Source organism: Dama dama, chromosome 6 (assembly GCF_033118175.1).
Source record: "Dama dama isolate Ldn47 chromosome 6, ASM3311817v1, whole genome shotgun sequence".
NCBI classification, from domain to species: Eukaryota; Metazoa; Chordata; class Mammalia; order Artiodactyla; family Cervidae; genus Dama; species Dama dama.
The window spans coordinates 1455582-1469456 of NC_083686.1; the positions used below are offsets into that span (position 1 = coordinate 1455582).

At 58.0% G+C, this 13875-nt stretch overlaps 1 protein-coding gene across 1 annotated transcript in view; it reads right to left on the reverse strand.

Moving 5' to 3' along the window:
• ZFYVE28 (zinc finger FYVE-type containing 28) overlaps positions 1–13875 on the reverse strand; it is a 98435-nt gene that overhangs the window by 38027 nt on the left and 46533 nt on the right. Inside the window, exons 2-6 of the mRNA XM_061145133.1 lie at positions 11975–12115; positions 3804–3941; positions 2491–2693; positions 1310–1399; positions 105–194 (exon numbers count right to left, since the gene is read on the reverse strand). Of these exons, the coding sequence (XP_061001116.1) occupies positions 105–194; positions 1310–1399; positions 2491–2693; positions 3804–3911 (491 nt within the window). The 5' untranslated portion in view covers positions 3912–3941; positions 11975–12115. The remainder of the gene's footprint in view (positions 1–104; positions 195–1309; positions 1400–2490; positions 2694–3803; positions 3942–11974; positions 12116–13875) is intronic.

A 13875-nucleotide genomic window follows, 5' to 3' on the forward strand; every position in this document is an offset into this window, starting at 1 on the left:
CGGCCACCTTCAGGATACGAGCACCGCTCACCACCACCCAGAGGGGCCTGGCACCCCTGGGTTTCTGCAAAACGACCGTCTGGGGCACCGTGAGGGACACTCACCACACGATGGCCAGCCGGGGGATGGTGAACATGAGGGCCGGCTCGTAGTCGTCAATCATGTCCTGGGTCAGGTACCCGAAGTCCAGGGCCCTGGCGGGGAGGAAACAGGGAGCAGGCATGACCACGGCCAGACGGGAGCCGGGAGGGCGGCTGTGCAGGTCTCACGAGTGGACACGCGGAGGACGGAGGCTGGACAAGCCCGCTCCAAGAGGCCCAGCATGGGCGGCTCCCCCTCGGCCTCCCCCACCTTCCCACCTCCTGACCCACTGCTGGACGGAAGTGGGGAGCAGGAGAGAGGTGCCCGCCGAGGGGGGCTGGTGGGCACAGCTTGCCATCCAACACCCGAGAGTAAACGTGCTGCAGGAACGCCGCCCTGAACCGTCAACAGTCCCTGAGAGGCCAGCAGCTGCTCTCCTGCATTCACCCACTTCCAGGGAGATGGCGTCCCTGACGCGTGGGCAGGTGCGCCCCGGCGTGTTCAAAACCAAAGGTTTCCTGCTGTCTGACCGTTTGCTGATTTGGAATATCTATCAACGCCTAAGAGTGAGCAATTGGTCTCAAAAAATTAACAAACTTAACGACGTGACACTCTTGCTGTTTAGTCGCTCAGTCGTGTCCAACACTTTGGTACCCCATGGACCGCAGCCCACCAGGCTCCTCTGTCCATGGGATTCTCCAGGCAAGAGTACTGGAGTGGGTTGCCATTTCCTTCTCCAATGATGTGATATTAGGCAAGTTCAAAACTCACCTGCCACCGAATCACTTGTCATATACGAGGACTATTCCAGGTTCAATCTTAGTCTAGTCATAAAATCTGACTTCAGATCTGACCCGCCTCCCCGAACAAGGTATGCTTAGATTACCAATGAATCACCCCTGAAACCCAGCCCATGAGGGCTCCATCCTGGCCTGGCGGGGAGAGGAGTGGAGGACAGGAAGTGAGGAGCGGGAGGAGGCGAGGGAGGAGACGGGTGAGGAGGTGAGGAGCCTGGCTCCTGGGGCTGAGTCTGGAGCCCCCCTGGACCCAGCGAGCTTCACCTGCAGGACCCACCCTCCGGGCCCAGAGAAACGGGACTGTGGGGCTGGGGGGGGGGGGGCAGCCAGGGCTCATGGACGCGGCGCACTGGCACGGCGCCCTTCCCGGGTGCAGCCCTCCCCCAGGTCGGGGTGGCAGGGGGAGCGGCCCCCAGGTCACAGGGCCTCACCTCTCCACCGTCTCGCAGAACAACACGATGACCTCCTGCTGCACGTAGTACTCCCGGGGGGACTTCACGGGCACCATGGCCGACACGTAGCTGCAGGCACAGGGGTGGGGGTGAGGGCCACACCCGGGGCGCCTGGCCGTGTCCCCGAGCCCAGAAGGTCTTAACGGACGACCAAATGGGGTCCCCCTGACTGCAGCCCCCTGGCGCCTCTCAGGAGCTCACAAGCTCGCAAACCCAGCATCACTGCCCCTATTTTGAGCCGAAGCTCCTACCTCCTCGGGCCCACAGACCGGCCGGGAGCCACCACTGCTCATTCTGAGAGGCCCCCGCCTCGCCGGAAGGAGGGGGAGACCACGTGCATCCAGGGCGGCGAGGGGCCCTGGCCCCTGCGGAGCAGGACTCACCCCTTCCCCAGGTGAGGACGTTTCTCGTTCCTCCTAAGTGACTAACTAGCCTCTCTTGTAATAAAAGCTCACTTGGGGAAATCTGGAGCAGACAAGCAGATGGAAAGGTAGAAAGCTCATGTGTGGGCCCCGCCCCCTAGAGAACCATCTGGAACCTTGTGACTTCCTCCTCCTCCCACGCGTCACAAGTCAGGCAGTTTCCGCTAACCCGCACCGCCGTGGACGGCCTTGGGCCTCCTGCGTCTCCTGCACCCCAAGCGTGTCCGTGTCTGTGGACATCCTGCAGCCCAGTCCCCACAGTCCCGGGCCCTCCAGAGCCCTTGGGGGCTGGCGGGGTGGGGAAGGGCCCTGTCCTGTCGTCTGCCGCTGGTGGAAGGGCAGGGCAGGCCCGCTGAGCGGCAGGGGGCCCCCCACACGCTGGAGCTGGGGGCCCAGCAGGACCCTAGTGACCACCTCAGACCGGCTCAGGCGGTGTCCCGGGTGGGAGCCCAGAGATGTGGGCTGGGAGGGGGCGGTGGACGACCTGCACCCACAGGACTGCCGGGGTGCGTCACCGCTGGGGGCGGCGCCAGGGGCAGAGGTGGGGGCGGGACCTGGGCCCCCTCATCCCTGGTCCTTCCGCCTGCCCTGGCCCCTCCCCTCGCAGTGCCCACCCCCTCCCACCCCAGGGGTCCGCTCCACCCTGACGCCCGGAACCAGTGGGGAGGGGCCTCCCTTCGCGGAGGCTTCAGCCGCAGACGGCCGAGCCCCCACCAGCCGGCCGCGGCCTCCGGTCACCTCAGCTCGAACTCCGCGAACAGCACGTCGAAGTGCCGGAGCGCCTCCCGCATCTTCTCCGTGTAGGTGTTGAGGTCCCGCAGCGCCTGGTCGCGCAGGGCCCCGCGCACGTCCTCCAAGCTGCGGGTCAGTTCCTTGGCCAGCGGCCGCATGGCCATGCTCTCCAGCTCGCGGTTCATGATGATGGAGCCGGCGGCCAGGCACTGCGGGCAGTGGCGGGGTCAGGGCGGCCACACGTGGGCCGGGGCGGGGGTGGGAGGCGTGGCCTCCCCGAGGCCCTCCCCCGGCTCCCATCCCTGAGACCCCTCCCCGCTGCTCTCGCCATCCGCCCGCCTCTCTGGGCACCGGCTCCCTGCTGGTTTCTCTTAGATGCAGAGCAATCACCGCCGTGATAACAAATGCCCTTGGGTTTAGGGCTCCACGAGGGGCCCTCCTGGGCATGTGACCCCTGTCTCCTGCCCCCTGGCCCCGCAGAAACCCCGCAGACACCCCGCCTACACCACCTTCCGGCTCTCGCCCAGGCACACAGCCCACAGCTGCCCCGGGCTTTTCCGAGACCCCCGACTTTTCTAAGATGCAGACACCTCCTGTCCACAAAGCCTCCCTGCCTCGCCTCACGGCCCCTACAGCTGCCCCTTCCCTTGAGACCCACACTGCAGAGGTGAAACCTGAGGCTGGGGGAAGAGACAGCCTGCCTGGGGCCACCCCCACCGTCCGGAGCAGTCCCCAGCGGGGACACCCGAGCCAGGTGGCTCGGAGGAGCAAGGTGGGACAGACGGAGATGGGGGAGCAGGCGGGCCCAGGGCCGGCAGGGTGCAGGGAGGCGGGGGCAGGCGAGGAGTCCTGGAGAGCTGGGTGGGGGGGGACCGCGTGTGCTAGCGTCCTGAGAGAGGGGCCAGGGAGGGGGCTCCCCATGGACACCGCTGCCCAGAGTGAGGCTGGTCCTGCCTGGGAGGGTCACCTCCCTCCAGAGCCTCAGGCGCCTCCTTGGGAGCGGAAGACGGCGATCTGAGGGCCGTGTGAGTGCTGGTGGGACTGCAGGCTGGGGTGCAGCCCCCCGGCCCGGGCAGGAGTGAACAGCCCCGTGGGGGGTCAGGGCCGTCTGAGTGTCGGGGTTACTGCAGCAGAGGACCATGTTCACATGTCTGGGGGCTGAAGAACCTCATAGAAATCACACGTGAAACCTCCTGTCTGTATTTGCTTGTGTAGTTTCAGGGGAGCAGGCTCAGCACCGTCTGCCACCCGGAGGAGAGGAGACGCCCTGCATCTGCAGGCGCCCACGGGGGACAGTCACGGAGGACCAGCTGGGCTACCTCGGCGCCGAACCACAGCTGGCCGGCCAGGTTGTCGTGGCGGATCTCCTCGGGGAACTTGACACAGAAGTCCCGCGGGGCTCGGTCCTGGGGGATGCATGCGTCCATGATCTGGTTAATGATGTTCAGCACGTTGTCCTGAAACAGAAGCGGGGAGGGCACTAGGACGCAGCTCCAGCGGGCGGCTTGGCAGGACCGCTGGGCAAATCCGAGAAACAAGCCCTGGTGTGCCGGGAGGTGTCGTGGCCATGTGGCAGTGCCTGGGGGCCTGTTTGGCTCGCGCTGTGAGGAGCCCAACCCTCCCAGAAGCACCCAGGGAGGACCACCCGCCTGCCTGCCCTTCCCCACGGCCAGGTGTCTAGGGCGCCCGCCACGAGCACTGGGGCACTTCCCACATCAGTCCCCGCAGGCACAGTGCGGCGCCCTCTGCGACGGCCGAACCTCCCCCTGCGGACCCACCCTCGGCTCCCTGCAGGCTCGGCCACGGTGACCGTCCCAAACATCTCTCTGAACACCTGTGCACACATTTCTGAGGACAGAGCTAGAGAAACGGAATTCCTGGGTGGACAGATGGTGGGTAGGTGCCCAATATGCTCGTGAAGAAGAGTGGAGAAATAACTCCAGAAAGAATGAAGGGATGGAGCCAAAGAGAAAACAACGCCCAGTTGGGGGTGTGACTGGTGATGGAAGTAAAGTCCGATGCTGTAAAGAGCAATATGGCATAGGAACCTGGAATGTTAGGTCCATGAATCAAGGCAAATTAGAAATAATCAAGCAGGAGATGGAGAGAGTGAACATAGACATTTTAGGAATCAGTGAACTAAAATGGACTGGAATGGGTGTGTTTAACTCAGATGACTATTATATCTACTACTGTGGGCAGGAATCCCTTAGAAGAAATGGAGTAGCCCTCACAGTCAACAGAAGAGTCCAAAATACATTACTTGGATGCAATCTCAAAAACAAAAGAGTGATCTCTGTTAGTTTTCAAGGCAAACCATTCAATATCACAGTAATCCATGTCTGTGGCCCAACCACTAATGCCAAAGAAGCTGAAGCTGAACATGTCTATGAGGCCCTACAAGATCTTCTAGAACTAACACCAAAAAAAAAGTGTCCTTGTCATCACAGGGGATTGGAATGCAAAAGTAGGAAGTCAAGAGATACCTGGAGTAACAGGCAAGTTTGGCCTTGGAGTATAAAATGAAGCAGGACAAAGGCTAACAGAGTTTTACCAAGAGAACACGCTGGTCATAGCAAACACCCTCCTCCAACAACACAAGAGAAGACTCTACACATGGACATCACCAGATGGTCAACACCGAAATCAGATTGATTATATTCTTTGCAGGCGAAGATGGAGAAGGTCTATACAGTCAGCAAAAACAAGACCGGGAGCTGACGGTGGCTCAGACCATGAACTCCTTATTGCCAAATTCAGACTTAAATTGAAGAAAGTTGGGAAAACCACTAGACCGTTCAGGTATGACCTAAATCAAATCCCTTAGAATTATGCAGTGGAAGTGACAAATAGATTCAAGGGATTAGATCTGATAGAGTGCCTGAAGAACTACGGATGGAGATTTGTGACATTGTATAGGAGGCAGTGATCAAAACCATCCCCAAGAAAAAGAAATGCAAAAATACAAAATGGCTGTCTGAGGAAACCTTACAACTAGCTGTGAAAAGAAGAGAAGCGAAAGGCAAAGGAGAAAAGGAAAGATATTCCCATCTGAATGCAGAGTTTCAAAGAATAGCAAGGAGAGATAAGAAAGCCTTCCTCAGTGATCAATGCAAAGAAATAAAGGGAAACAATAGAATGGGAAAGACTAGAGATGGGAAGGACTTGAATTTTCTCTTCAAGAAAATTAGAGATACCAAGGGAACATTTCATGCAAAAGTGAAAGTGAAAGTCACTCAGTTGTGTCTGACTCTTTGTGACTGCATGAACTGTACAGTCCACGGAATTCTCCAGGCCAGAATACTGGAGTGGGTAGCCTTTCGTTTCTCCAGGGGATCTTCACAACCCAGGGATCGAACCCAGGTTTCCCTCACTGCAGGCGGATTTTATACCAGCTGAGCCACAAGGGAAGTCCAAGAATACTGGAGCGGGTAGCCTATCTCTTCTCCAGTGGATCTTCCTGACCCAGGAATCAAACCGGGGTCTCCTGCATTGCAGGCAGCTTCTTTATCAACTGAGCTATCAGGGAAGCATATGGGCACAATAAAGGACAGAAACGGTATAGACATAACAGAAGCAACAAATCTTAAGAAGAGGTGGGAAGAATACACAGAAATACTATATAAAAAAAGATCTTAATGACCCAGGTAACCACGATGGTGTGATCATTCACCTCGAGCCAAACATCCTGGAATGCGGAGCCAAGTGAGCCTTAGGAAGCATCACTATGAACAAAGCTAGTGGAGGTGATGGAATTCCAGCTGAGCTATTTCAAGTCCTAAAAGATGATGCTGTGAAAGTGCTGCACTCAATATGCCAGCAAATTTGGAAAATTCAGCTGCAGCAACAGGACTGGAAAATCTCAGCTTTCATTCCAATCCCAAAGAAAGGCAATGCCAAAGAATGTTCAAACCACCGCACAATTGGACTCATCTGCTCAAAATTCTCCAAGTGAGACTTCAATGGTACATGAACCATGAACTTTCAGATGTTCAAGCTGGATTTAGAAACGTCAGAGGAACCAAAGATCACATTGCCAACATTCATTTGATTATAGAAAAAGCAAGAAAATTCCAGAAAAACATCTACTTCTGCTTCATTGATTACGCCAAAGCCTTTGACTGTGTAGATCACAACAAACTGGAAAATTCTTAAAAGTGATGGGAATACCAGACCACCTGACCTGCCTCCCGAGAAGAATCTCTATGCAGGTCAAGAAGCAATAGTTAGAATCAGACATGGAACAACAGACTGGTTCAAAATTGGGAAAGGAGTACGTCAAGGCTGTGTATTGTCACCCTGCTTATTTAGCTTAAATGCAGAGTATATCATGAGAAACGCTGGGCTGGATGAAGCACAAGCTGGAATCAAGACTGCCGGGAGAATTATCAATAACCTCAGATACACAGATGACACCACCCTTACGGCAGAAAGGGAAGAGGAACTAAAGAGCCTCTTGATGAAAGTGAAAGAGGAGAGTGAAAAAGTTGGCTTAAAGCTCAACATTCAAAAAACGAAGATCATGGCATCTGGTCTCATCACTTCATGGCAAACAGATGGAGAAACAATGGAAGCACTGACAGACTTCATTTTCTTGGGCTCCAAAATCACTGTAGATGGTGACTGCTGCCATGAAATTAAACGACACTTGCTCCTTGGAAGAAAAGCTATGACCAACCTAGACAGCATATTAAAAAGCAGAGACACTACTTTGCCAACAAAGGCCCATCTAGTCCAAGCTATGGTTTTTCCAGTAGTCATGTATGAATGTGAGAGTTGGCCTATAAAGAAAGCTGAGCGCCAAAGAATTGATGCTTTTGAACTGTGGTGTTGGAGAAGACTCTTGAGAGTCCCTTGGACTGCAAGGAGATCCAACCAGTCCATCCTAAAGGAAATCAGTCCTGAATGTTCATTGGAAGGACAGATGTTGAAGCTGATACTCCAATACTTTGGCCACCTGATGCGAAGAACGGACTCCTTGGAAAAGACCTTAATGCTGGGTAAGATTGAAGGTGGGAGGGGAAGGGGATGACAGAGGGTGAGATGGTTGGATGGCATCACTGACTCGATGGACATGAGTTTGAGCAAGCTCTGGAAGTTGGTGATGGACAGGGAGGCCTGGCGTGCTGCAGTCCACGGGGTTGCAAAGAGTCGGACACAATTGAGCAACTGAACTGAACTGGGTGGACAGACGCTCTAGAAGCGGATCTTCAACACCCACTCTCTGTGCTGCTTTGACTGACATTCTCAGCCTGTGTCATCCTGGGCTTGATGGCAACATGGTCAGGCAAGACCTGCTGTCGGACGGACGTCACTAAGGGCTGACCTGTAAGCCCGGCCTCCTCAAAGCTGCTTCACCGAACCTTAGATGCCACCCCACTCTTTTCTCAAAATGTCCTGTTCTGGAAACATGTACCATTCATTCAGTAGAATTACAATAATGTTGAAAATTTCGTTCCTTTGTGGTTTGTTAAGGCTGAGATGAATGCACATCCATCGCGGGAACTGGGAACCGGGAATGTGGAGGGGCGGGGAGTGTCCTTGGAACAGAGACTGCAGGTGACACGCCCCCTCCCTGTTCTGGTCCCCATGGGCTTCCTCCCGTCAGCTGGGATCGTCCGCGTATGTCACTCTGCATGCTGCTGCTGTTGCTTACTGTTGGGACACGCTACTATGACTTCCCAGAAGTCCAGCTTGTGATGGGGAGCCACGTAAGATCCCAGGGCGCACACCATCCTTTCAACTCCCTGCTTCCACCTCTGCTGGACGCTACGACACTTCTAATTTTCCTCGAATAATGCAGTCACCACGTGGTGCCTGATGCTGAACTTCGGCTGGCCCCTCAGAAGCCATATGCCTAGAGGCAGCATGACAAAGCCAAGCATGAACTGCGGTTAAAGGCTCTGATCCCATTCTGCCAAACTGCTTTCCAGAGAGACAGCACTCATTGACACTCTCACCCTGGGCAATTTTGTCTCAACAGCCCTCCCCTCCTCTGAGGCTTGAGCTTCGTTTTTCTCAGGCAGCAGATGTGAGCAGGAAGCGCGACTTTCTAATGCAAACAGGTGATGCCCTAAACTCTGAAGGAAATTCTGCACCATAAGAAGAACTGCACAAAACATGAAAATAAAATCCAACCATCACTGAGCAGTCTCACCGTCAGTTCTTTTTAAAAGATTTTCTGGGTGGGCAGGTCCCTTTCTCACGATTCAACAAACTAACGAAAAACTAATGTCAAAACCAACAGCAAGTGCCCAGAAAACAGCGGAGGCTACTGAGGGCCAGGGAGCCAAGCCCTTGCCCAAAGTCATGTGGCCTTTTGGTGGTGATGCTCCCCACCGCCCAGCCCAGGCCCGGAGCTGCCTGAGGACGCCCCAGTAAATATCCGCCGAGGGACCCAGGGACGCTGACCGGTCCCCAGAGCTGGAGCAGTGCTGAACAGTGTCCCTCATGGGATCTTTACTGGAACGTCCGATTCCAGCCAAGATGGAGTGACAGGAATGAAAACTACCTCCTCAAATGATAAATATGGAAACAAGGCAAGGATTCTCCAGACACTGGACCTCAGGCAACGCATGACCCCAGTGAGAAGAAAAACAGATGAGGCGGGAGCTGTGACCGCCCAGCCCACCGCCTGGAGGGAATTCTCGGGTCCTGGCACAGACAGAGGGGACCAGGCGGGACCCAGCAAACGCCCTGGCTGAAGAGACAGAACCAAGAGTCTGGGGAGGCCAAGGCCACCCGAATCCAGAGGATAGAGTGGTGGAGATGAGCCAGCTGCTCGGGGAGACAGCCGTGGAGAGGCCCCTGAGTGTCTAGCTGGGTACAGGGCCCACAGCGAAGAAATGCTCACAGATCACAGGGCACTGAGTCCATAGCCGGGGTACTCAGTAGCAATGCTTCTTAGCCCCAAACTAAACAGAGCTCTGATCCTGCGAGACATCTTAAAACAAAAAAAAAAGGATCCAACCATTTACAAGCAACCAACCTGTATTACAAAATAAAGCTCCAAAAGCTTAACAGGAAAACAAAAATATTCGGCTACCAGCAAGGTAGAAGTCCTAATGCCAGGCAGCCAATAAAAACAATGACCAGGCTTGTAAAGAATTAGGAAAATGGGACCCCCCCCAGGCCCTCCCCGGAAAGCAGAACCAGGCTGGGCTGGTGCTGTCCTGCGGGCTCCGCACAGATGTCCCCGCTGAGTGGAGGGCACCTGGTGTGATGGCACCTGGGAAGCCTGAGGCGCCCCAGGCAAGGGGCCGAGCCCTTGCCCACGGCTGAGAAAGTCGACCTCTGGGCACTTGGTGGGGGGCGTCCACATGCTCCGGGAACTGACGCACAGATGCTGGGAACATCAGGGGCGGGGAAGAGCAAGTGCGTGCCTGCTCAGTCCTGTCCGACTCTGCGGCCCCCTGGGCTGCAGCCCGCCAGGCTCCACTGTCCGCGGGTTTCTCCAGGCAAGAAGACTGCAGTGGGTTGCCATCCCCTCCTGCAGGGGACCTTCCTGACCCAGGGATCAAACCCGCGTCTCCTGCATTGGCATACGGATTCCTCACCACTGAGCCCCCTGGACTGGAGACCAGCTAAATCCGGGTGACCCCCCCAGGGTGACGGAGCTCTAAAATCAAGGCCACCCAGGGGCCCAGCAGGGCGTGCTGCAGCCAGCCCCTCCGCCAGACCAGCACATTTTATCTCATGTGTGTCGTGGTCACTCACGGCACCCCCCCGGCGCACAGCCTCTGTCCAAACCCCTCCCTGACTGCAGCGGCCTGTGAGACGCCCACCCTGTCCCCCCCAAGCCTGCCTGCCCCCCGTGGCATCATCCACCTTCTGCAGAGGGGCACATCTGCGGGTAAGCGCCACGGAACAAAGGAGGGAATGAACCAGCGGCATTGTGACAGACAGAACGTGAGACCTCGATGAAAACTAGAAAAGGCAAAATGCCTGTTTCGGGAGAGACTTTAGAGATGAAAATCACTTCCCACTGTGACCAGCTGAGCCTCATAGGAATTCACCGCCGCAGGAGCCCCTGACAACCGCAGGCGCCCCAGTAACAGGCCAGTTACATGTGACCCCGCCGAGCCTCTCTGAAGGAACGGCTCGCATAGGGAGGCTCACTTCGGCGGCTCTTCCAAGTCCTTTTTCCTGAGCAGGCGCCTGAGTATGGAGCCAGGACCCGGGGGGCCTCAGCCACACTTGGGGCCATGCAGTTGTGCAGAGAGCGGTCCTCCCAGCGGGCCTGACTGCCGTCCTCCGAGAGGCCCACGAGCGGGGCTGGCCCTGGGCTGGCGTCCAGGAGCTGGGGTGTCGGCAGGGCCCCCAGCACCCCCACCGATGGGGGCTCCCCGTGCCTCCCTGCTGTGTCTGCGCTCACACCCTTCTCCCTGGGGCTGGATTGAGTGCCTGCCCCGCAGAGGGGCCCCCAGGGCCGGCCCCCAGTAAGAACCCCAGCTGAGTCTGTGACGGGCTTCCCTGGGGACACGTGTCTCTGTGGGTCCGTGTGTGTCCTCGGGACGGGGTTCTGGAAGCTGGCACCCGTCTCCCCTGGACCCCACCCCCCTCCCCCACTGGACCTTCTCCCATTGCTGGTTCTGCCTTGCAGCTTCTCACTGTGATGGATCAGAGCCGATAGGACGAATGTGCCGAGTCCTACGCATTCTCCTGCTGGAACCTGGGGTGGCCTTGGGGACCCCGACACAGAGGTCCTCCGGGAGCATGAGACGTGAAAGGTTCTGGTGTTGCCATGTGAGTGTGAGGTACTTTAGCTGATTTTTATGACTTTTCTCCACCTTTTTAAAGCTGCTTTGCCTGCATCCAGTCCCAGGGCAGATCTCCCTCTCTGCTTTTCCTGCCGAGGCTCTGCGAGGCACCAGATAAGTTTCAGCCACTCGGTCCGTCTGTGTATCATGCAGTGAGCAGGCCCAGGAGGGCTTGGGATCAAAGAGTCCCAGGGAGCAAGTCCCCCCTGCCAGGAGGGGAGGGGCAGAGAGTGGCCTCCTCCCCAGCAGGGCTCAGTGAGCTGCAGGGACCAGGCAGGTAGGAGACCCTCGTGGCCCCCTGGGCCCTGGCCCCTCCTGAGAGATGACAGAGGAGGGTGCTTGAAACCCTTGGCGGGACCCTACCCACCCTGTGATCTCGGATGCACACCCAAGCCCCCACCTCACCGATCGGAGAGGTGCAGGCTGGTGGGCTGAGAAGGCTCTGGGACTCGGCGAATGACCCACCCCCCTGTCGCTCTACAGAAGTTGTCCGGCTGGTGAAGCCGTGATTGCTGGGCCGCAGGAATTCCCAACAGGGAGGTCTGGACCGTGCAGCGGGGAGGTCGCCACCCTCCAGCTCTGGGGCAGCCCCCCGCAGGCCCACCCCCTTCTCCGCTGGCCCTCCGTCCCCCCCATTCCCCTGGAGGGGGCCCGTGAGCCCGCCCCTTCTCACCAGCTCTGCACCCCCCAGCTGGGCTCCCCGCAGCCCCTCCGCCCGCCCCGCCCCTCACCTGGCAGGAGCGGAACTGGCTGACGAGCAGCGTGCAGCGCTGGGGGTCCTTCCGCCCGTCCAGGCTGTCCAGCTCGGCGGCCACCTGGCTCAGCTCCTCGTCCGCATGGTAGAACTGCGCCAGCAGCTGTGGGTCCGACCGCTGTGGGGAGAGCGGAGTAAGCGGGCACCCCGGGTGTGGCCCCCTCACCCTGATGGGCCCCCGCGTCCCTGCATGCGTGGGGGCGGGTGACCACAGACAGGGGCTGGGGCGTGCTGGGGGCCGAGGACAGTGGACTCACTCTTAGGAAGGAGCTTTATTCCGGAGACTAAGCCAAGGCCATAAAGGCAGCGGCTGAAGAGAGGGCCGGCTCTGCTGCCCAGGCCCCCCAGCCGGCAGTCCAGCTTCCACCATGCCAGGAGGAAAGGGGCTTTGGCGCCGCACACCCTCCTCTCAGAGGCTCAGCTCCCACGGAACCCCCAGGGGGCCCTTCCGACCCTGGGTCTCAATGCGCCTCCGTCCGGCCTGCAGGTCCCCTGCCCGCCCCCAGCTCTAGCCCAGTGGTCACACCGCGTGTCCTGTCCACACACTTCCGGCCACCGCAGGCCTCCACGTGGTCTCCCTCCGGCCCTGGGGCCAAGGCCGTGTCCCCTCGATCTGAATGCAGGGTGAGGACACGCCCATGGGAGGGGGGACAGCACCCTCGAGCGTGTCTTTACACGAGGGCCCTCCGTGATCGCAGAGAGACCGGAGCGAAGGTGATAACAGGTCAGCCCCTGCTCCCTCCTCCTCCTGCCTGGGAGGCAGCCCACCTGTGACTACGCCCAGCAGTCTGCCGAACACAAGGTAACTTATTTTTGTGATTTGTCAGCTCACAGCTTAGCTCATGGAGCCTGAGTTTCGCCCCTCCCCCAGGGTCACCTGTTCCCGGATGGATCGTCCTCCGAGCAGGGGTCTTGGATCATGGGGAGAACCCCCCCGGGGACTTTTCACAGGAGATCGGAGATTCACCACCCCCCCCAATCCCTACCCGGCAAAGGCACCTGAGCACCCACTGCTGAGAATGCAGAACCAGGGCAGGCCAGACCCCACCCTGCAGGCCCCCAGCATCCATGACTCCCAGGTCCCCTCCATGGGCTCGGCTGACTCCCCCAGGATGCCCACCAGTGACCCCTCTGTGATGAGAGGGGAACCAGGGTCGGGTCAGCGGCTGGCAGTACATTTCTGCCCCCTTCCTTGTGCTGACCGGAAGGAGAGGGACTGGAAGGCGGGCAGCTGCCTGGACGGTGCCCTCACCACCCTGGCCTCAAGGCCCCCGGGGCCCATCCCTCCATTACGGCCCATCTGGACCCACTTCCTACCCCGGGGCCTCCTCCTGGTTTCAGAAGCTGGGGGGCAGGGAGAGACACCCCTGCCAGGATTTAACCTGGCACCTCCAGGGCGTGGCCGACACCCACATGAGGGAGAAGGCAGAAGGGAGCAGAAGAGGGCCGCCCCCCCAGGGAAAGGCAGGGAAGAAAACGATAGCACAGTATCGGGGGACCCCACCCAGCACCCCCCAGACTGGGTGGGCCACACACCTCCGTGACCATGAGCAACAAACATCCTCCAAACCGGCCTCCCCCTCCCTGGGGACACGGCCCGGGTGGAGCGGAACCTGTCGCCTGGGAGTGGAAGGACCAAGACGGACCCTTTGGGCTCACGGCGCTTTGCTTCCAGTACAGCCAAGAGCTTAAGACCAGAGCTACGAGTGTGTTGACCGTCACCAAAAATAGAGAGATGTGTACAACACACACACATGTGCACACGTGCATGCATTGAAGAAATTAGAGAATTCAGAAAAAAAATTTTTTTAAGCTGGCAACTATCTTTATTTTGTTGAAATACAGAAGGCCTGTGTGATTTTAAAATTTTAGTTATAT